The 7,513-nt window shown below is 36.2% G+C and overlaps 1 protein-coding gene across 1 annotated transcript in view; it reads right to left on the bottom strand.

The window, feature by feature from the left end:
• Positions 1-2,624: 2,624 nt before the first annotated feature.
• COMMD6 (COMM domain containing 6) overlaps positions 2,625-7,513 on the bottom strand; it is a 5,550-nt gene continuing 661 nt past the window's right edge. The window contains exons 2-7 of the mRNA XM_027894276.1: positions 7,344-7,402; positions 6,696-6,761; positions 6,458-6,534; positions 5,019-5,187; positions 3,849-4,001; positions 2,625-2,771 (exon numbers count right to left, since the gene is read on the bottom strand). Of these exons, the coding sequence (XP_027750077.1) occupies positions 2,721-2,771; positions 3,849-4,001; positions 5,019-5,187; positions 6,458-6,534; positions 6,696-6,761; positions 7,344-7,402 (575 nt within the window). The 3' untranslated portion in view covers positions 2,625-2,720. The remainder of the gene's footprint in view (positions 2,772-3,848; positions 4,002-5,018; positions 5,188-6,457; positions 6,535-6,695; positions 6,762-7,343; positions 7,403-7,513) is intronic.

The following is a 7,513-nucleotide window of genomic DNA, read 5'->3' as shown; positions in this document are numbered from 1 at the left end:
ACAGACTTGCATCCAGTAGGCTTAAAACAAAATACAGACCAGCTTTACCTTTGTTACCTACATGTTTAATGACTGTTTGTGGATTTACAAAAATATTCATGTTATACAATTTTGTATTAATCAACAATTAGAATTAGGAACACAAGAGGACTCCTGATTCTCTTTTAAAAGATCTGGTTTCTGCACATAAAATAGACAAACAATTCAACAGCTTGTCAGCTTGTTTGAACATGTTAATGCTTTGTTTGAACATGTTTGCTATCCTGCAAACTGATAGGTTTTTAGTGTGGTTTCTTTTAATAAAGTACTTAATTCTTCCATTACTCAGTACAGGAGTTCCCACAGATAAATCAGGACATATCTCAGAAGTTTGAGTACCGAGCCAACTTCATAACTCCTCTGAAAATTCTCAGACAGTAAACTGGTATAGCACACATGTCCAAGCGTCTTCCAGCCAGAATTACAACATGCTGGATGGAGTTCAGGGACATTTTAAAAAATATTAATAAAAATTCTAGAATATCCGACTTGACAGAACGTAAGTTACACTTTACAAAGGCTGGCAACTTTCTCCTCTTCCTGATGGAGCAAGCAAAAAATGCTAACTGGAAGTTCCCTCGTTACCTTCCAGCATCTACTGAATCGGTGAGACATGATGAATAAAATCTTTTCCATCCAGTTCCAATGAAGGCACAGGTATTTCCAGCTATATGAAGAATTTATGTGCACATGGGAAGTATTTGTAAGGCTCCAGTTTTACTAAAAAAAAAAACCCAACTTATTCTGTTTTTTGAACGCTTGCACTAATGTAAAACAATTAATTCACTAGGCCAAAGCCAATGTTTTCCAGTTATAGCAGCCTTACACTCCAACTTTTGCAAATTAAAAGCTAACAAAAAAAAAAAAAAATCAGCTGCTAACATCGTTTTTCCATACACAGACAAGATTTGTTTGCACTGGGTTCAGCCTTGAGCCCTTGAAGACAAACAAGGGAAGAGCAAACAGTAAGTGTTCCAAGACCACTTTGTGACATTCTATTCAGAGGGTCGGTCCCAGAGAAGACCAACCTGCTCTCCCCAGCCACAAAGCAAACACCTCAGACTTCAAGCAGCACAAAGAAAGCATCATCCAGATCAATGGCCATAGCTGAAAACTTTTGTTAAAGCCAACACTGTTCCACTTATTTGGGCTTCTAAGCAACTCCAAGTACTGTTCTTATGCACCATGCATAGTACCCAAATCGCAAGGGTGAAAATCCTTTCTTTCCTGAAAGGATTGCTGCATGCTGCACAATGTGCTGTTTGTTTTTATAGCACAAAAAGGCAGGCATAATCAATAGCAATGATTTTCAGCCGGCTTTTAAGAAAAGTTAGTGGGAAAAAAAACATTAAGTGAATTTTTAGAAAGGTAGATGTTCTCACTTTTAGGGGGGCCTGAAATCACTTGATGATCTGTCCAAGCAAAACTGGTTCTCAGTCTCTACCATTCTGAATTTGAAGCATAAACTTGAGTCTGCTTATAAGTATGACTTATCTCTCTTCAGATTTACTTGTTATACTACACCACCAGCACGTCTTGAAATGCAACAGTATTGCTTTTACTGCATCTCACAGTACATGCAGTGTGTATTTTCTTTTACAGAAAAGTCAATGAAAAAAAATTTAAAAAAACAGCATGCAATCACACTGGATTTATCACTCCTCTTTGGAAATGTCCCCATTCTTCAGCACCAAAGTCCAAACTCTTGCTGGTTAGGACATTCTCTGAGAGCAAGTGTGCAGAACACAGTCTAGTGGATGTGCAACAAGCAAAGAAATCTTTTAGTGTGGTCCTTTCTCTGATGGACTTGGCCCAACACTCCAGCCTGAATTTTCAAGTTTCCTCTTCACTTTTCTAGTTCAGAGCTTGGACTGGGGCAACTACATCAATATCCTAATTTAATTAGAAAGCAGACTGCTGACCAAAACATTAAGGAGAATGCAACGGATTAATACTGGATGAAATGAAAAAGCAAAAATATATTAAAATGCTCTTGAATTAAATTTGCCTTTCTACCTTTATGTAAAATTAGACTCTGGGCTTCAATTCAGAGGGTAAATTTTGGGTTTCTGGAAAAACTTAATGCATTAACACAGTTTTTAGAAGCTTAGGTGGTGAGAAACAAGTATTTGAAATTAACAAGCCATTAAGGCAAGTTCATTCTCCAGTTATTAAAAGACTGGAAACCAGGTCTGCAAATACCTGCACCAAAGTACTCGACAATGCTATTCTTCAAGAATAACTGTATGCTTGTTACATGTAACTTCTTATTCTCCTTATATGTAATATCACTGTGGAGTCCAAGTGCATCTCAGTTTTACAGACAAAAGTGTTATGAGATTTCCACTTCTCTTTGTATCTTTCCAGTTAACATTTTCAGGTGTCTTTCTGCACTAGAGTTCAGTATGGGTTTTAGGAAGTCTACCGGGATGCTTCTCCATACACATCCCAGTATTTTGTCAACCACGATGAACAAAGCTGAACATGTTTTCACAAACACTGCAGAGTTGGCTTCAAAGCGAAGAAATCTTTGCAGCAATGCAAGGATGATGCTGAGAAATTCTTGTCAAAGAGACAAGGATACATACCTTGCTGAACAATAGCACTTTATTCCCTGTGCAGAACGGAAAGTTTCCTTGATCTAACTTTGTCCAAAATGTCACTGTAAATTAAAGTTCTCTTCAAACTGTTTCAAGAACAGATGCCATTTCCTTGAACTGTCTGGAGAAGTTCTAAAAAGTAAAAATTAAGATAAATTTCAGTTGCTTGAAGAAAAGTTTGAACAGTTCAAACTAGCATGTTAGACAAGAAAAGTTTGAACAGTTCAAACTAGCATGTTAGACAAAAAACACTATCCATACTTCTCACATTCCTTTTTTCCTCCAGTTACAAAGTGCAGCTTGAACTGCAAGTTTCTGCTTTTCTTTTTGTGGGCTAGTTGACATTTGGGCACATTAACTACTAACTCTACAAAGGTGATGCCTTATTTGCATGGGCTTGTCTATTAATAGGGAAAGATGCTAGGAAGGAAAAATACAAAGCAGCTGTCACACCATGAAAAAATAAAATAAAAAACTCCCTTTTCACCCTAATGTTTCTATCCCCATCTGAATTAATTCAGACTTCTCAAATGTAGCACTCATTTCCTATAGTAGCTGAACAGCAAATGTTAAATAGTCTTCAATCAGAATGAATAAATTTCACAACACCAAAGGATTCAGAATATTCTTCTCAAATTTCTTCCAATCCAAGAATCTATTTATTTTAAGCTTATATGATATTCTAGGTGATATGTTATCCCTTTAAACAGGAATGACAACACAAGTGCTGCATTTATGCAAAACTAAAGTTGCATAAATTCACAGATGAAAACATAGCAATTAAGAGTCAGGGGTGACAAAGCAGACTGATCGCCATTCCTAATCATTAGCAAATGTTAGGCTAAAGCCAAATTTAAAATTTTGAGGCTGGGGAACAGTTCCATAAATTAGGAATGTTCTGTAAATTTTTAATAAGGCAGAATGATAGCTGACGTGATCTGAAAGACTTTATGTCTTCAGTTGTTAGTTTGTCTGAGAACAGACTGCTGTACTGCTAAAATAACATTTTCCGATAAGCCATGTAGAACTAAATACTGTGAAGTAAGTATTTAGCTTCTGTGTTTTAAACAGTTATTTAATGCTTCATCTTCTCATGACTGTATTGGTAAACAAGCAACACAAAAGTATGGGTTAAGGTATACACAGCTGCTCCTTCACAACAACAGCACTGTTTTTATGAGACTGAGCCAAGTAACACTCACTACAGACCTTGAACTGTGGGATCGTCATTTCAAAAGACTTGTCTGTTATGTGTCCTGAAGGGTCTGCCACCGTCAGCGTCACTGTAACATATGGATACTTCAGGGACCGGCAGGTGTCAGAGCTCATCGCAACTCCCAGTTTCCATTTCATATCTACAAACTGCAAAGACGAAGACCATTGGAAACAGTGCCATTGCTATTCAGTTGGAGGGGTGTTTCATAGACAGTACAGGATGTCTAGAGCTCTTATCCAAGTGGAAAGCAAGCATACACGTTTGGATATTACTGTGAATAAAAAATCATCTTCCTTTTAATGGTAAAAAAAAAAGCAATTTAATAAGTTATTTTACTTACTCAGTTTTCCTTATCCAAGTACACTCAATAGTCAAGTACATTGTACTTAAAATTCTAGTAAGAGGAGCTTCAGACACACAAGTTCACATGGCTTGTACATCATGAATGCTTTCATCATGTTTTCTTTTTTTTTTTAGAAGTTTCTGAATCAAAACCAAAGTTTCTAAGTCTAAACCAAAGAATTTATAATAGCAATAATAGAGAAAAATTATGGCGTTTTATAACGATATTTTAGATAAATCACATTTTTTGCCTTTTCTGAAGAGCCTTTACAAGCTTACTAATAAACCACAGGCAAATATTTTCTTTTTTTCCTAATTCTATAGTCTTTTAAGCTGTTGTTATAAAAAATAGATCATAAAATGCAAATACACTGCTATTTTTTCAAGTAAAGAAAGTATGCTGGAAATTGACAGAAAGTATCTTTAAAAATAATGTTTAAATGTAAGGGAGACAAAGAGCAAACAACCAAGTGCTGGTGTTATCAGCTTTAAAGAATTTAAATTACATTTAAAACAGATTTACATGAACAGCTGATACAATTGTCTGCCAGACTGACTACCACTCACCTTCGCTAAAAGTACTACAAAGCATTAACGTTTGAAAAGGTATGAAACTGTTCAGCATGTAGACAACATTTACTGCACGTGCTGCTTTACCTGGACAGATATTTGGCAACACGTACTTACACACAAGAGGTAGGAAAGCTTTTCGCAGCCAAGATACCACCGCGTGCCAACAACACAACATACACAACGTTGTGGCACTGACACTTCTGAAATGTTCACAGTTGACTCAACTGCACTTGGTCACATTTAGTTACCTGCCCCACGGTGGCCACATTTCTTGCATCTTCTGATGCAGTGATGGATTTGCCCTGCTCATTCCACACATGACGGATAACTTGAAGTGCATGTTTTGGCAGTGTGCTGACTGCACTGCCCAAGGTGGTGACAAGTTCTTCTGTAGAGAGATTGTTTCTGGCTGCTGTGCTGTAAGTATACCCAGGGAACATTGCATCAATTTCATTCCAAAAAATTTAATAAAATTTCTCACTTCACCCCAAATAGCAATTTTTTCATTTCTGCTTTACATGTCTTTTAAAATACTCCGGCAGCCTGGGTTTTTTTTTTCCCAGAATGTTACTCATCTTTTGTATCCACATGCAAAAAACATGACTTTAGTATGTCTTAGCATGCAGAGATCAGCTTTGCTGGGCTTGCACAACATCCAACATTGAAACAAAAATAATCACAGCCTCCAAGTGCTGTAGCAACTGAAGGAAGGCATAATTCAGTGAGAGATGTGTGTGTGGAGCAGTTAAAAAATATCCTTACTTTAGAAACAAGATAATTTAATTAAACATTCAGCAAATGTAATTTAAGCATCACCAAATGGCAAGTAAGGACTTTTAGGTATAATTGGTACCAATAGGAGTCAAATGATGCCATTAGCCCTCAACTGAAAAGGCAGCAAGTCTAGAACAAATTGCCACTTGATTTCCTCTAGAGAAATATGTAAAAAATAAATCCTAGCCTATGTTTGTTCATGCAGGTCCACTCTTCTTAAAAGACTCATTAATACAAGACAAAGTGAGTTGGCCCTCCAAGTAGCACGGTCTAATATAATTTAAGGCCTTCTGTTTTATAGTTAGAGAAATAGTATTTTAAATTTCTACAGCTGTTATTTTCTTCAGATGTATTAATGTTACATAAACCGTTTTGATGCTGTATATTAAAAGAACAAGCAACATCTTGAAAATTTTATCTGTCTGAAACCTGGAAAACTTAAGAGTAAAACAACAACTGAAAATACTCCCTAAAAACTCTATTCATGGCAGAGTGTAATATTATAAGCTGTGTTTCCTTCAAACAGGTACAAATGCTGGTTTCTAATCTCCAAGAAACAAGAACTTTTAAAAACACACTCCTCCCTGACAAAGGTCCAGCTGACTTAGCTATAAAAGTGACTTTAACTTCCTCTATTTTGCCACTAGTTCTAGAGCTTGCAGACAGGATCTTGGACAATTTCCTCTCTTTGTCTTTTTATTACAAAAAGTGATACTATGTATTAAGTAACTAAATGATTTTAAGGACACAAACTAAGCTCAGGAGTTCTTTTTTGTGTACTGAGACCTACAAACTTTTGCCCTTTTCCCAAATCAGTTCATTTTATACCTGCATTTGATGAAACTTTTTAATGCCACTATAAAGCTGAGGGGAGGGGGAAAACATAGTGAAAAGTATATTATTTTGTGCTTACCTAAATAGAAATGAAAGAATGTTAGCTATTTTTGCCAGGTCATCAATGTTAATTTCAATCCCTGATGTCTGAATTCTCTAAAAACAAAATGTTCAAACAATTACAAACAATAAATTATGCATTAATAAAAGCCTCTTTGTATACCCACACAAAAACCCCCACACTGACTCAGGGGTTCTATCCTTAACAGCATATACAACTACTATACTTGCTTACAAGTGCCAGTATCCCAACTTACCTGACACAATTCAGCTGTATTTACACCTGGGATCTTATGGTTCAGATGATGAATTATTTGTTCACACTGTGAAGAAAGTATTATTGAAGACATTCTTAATGCATATTTCAGTTCACAAGACAGAGCTAGTTCAAATACTTGGGAGATTACAAAACAAAAAAGAAAACTAATTGCTACAAATATAGACAAGAGGAGGATGCTTTAATAAAGAGTCAAGAATAAAGTAACTCAAGTGACTGATTTTAAAATTACATCAAATCCGAGAAAAGAAAGTCAACCAAGAATTTGTAATTTCTATCTGTCTATTCCTACTTAACACACCATTTTCACATTAATTGAACAGTCATCTTGTTCAAGCGTACACTACACTAAACAAGCTAAGTATTTTTTAGGAAAGCTACCTTGGTACATCACCTAGATAGATGACAGGCAAAAATAGATTCTTAAAAATCTGTGATAAAAACGTAAATTTCAGGCAATACCACTGCTCTTAGCAGGACTGGTCCATTTTATGAGTCACGTAAGTCAAGCTGCCACATACACACAGGATTCCCTTTGCAATACACAAAAACCAGGAAAGCTTAAACAATATAGCTTCCTAGAACCAGGGTGCCAGAAGCCCTTCCACATCCTTATCGCCCTACTTACCAGCTCTGCAAAGATGTCTTGAGGTATTAAATTGATTTTATCTGCTGCACCACCAGCATCTAAAAAACCACAAGCAGTAGCGATCAGGAGCAAACTTCAAGGGTTACAGTAAAAATACATAATCTTCATCTGAAAAATCCGTAGGCCATTATGCATGCGTTTACCTTAAT

The sequence above is a fragment of the Empidonax traillii genome, unplaced genomic scaffold (genome assembly GCF_003031625.1).
Source record: "Empidonax traillii isolate 1590-97213 ecotype Southwest subspecies unplaced genomic scaffold, ASM303162v1 scaffold423:size1405600, whole genome shotgun sequence".
Classification (NCBI taxonomy): domain Eukaryota; kingdom Metazoa; phylum Chordata; class Aves; order Passeriformes; family Tyrannidae; genus Empidonax; species Empidonax traillii.
Note: the sequence above shows the minus strand (reverse complement) of the source record. Positions and strands in the feature narration are given on the sequence as shown.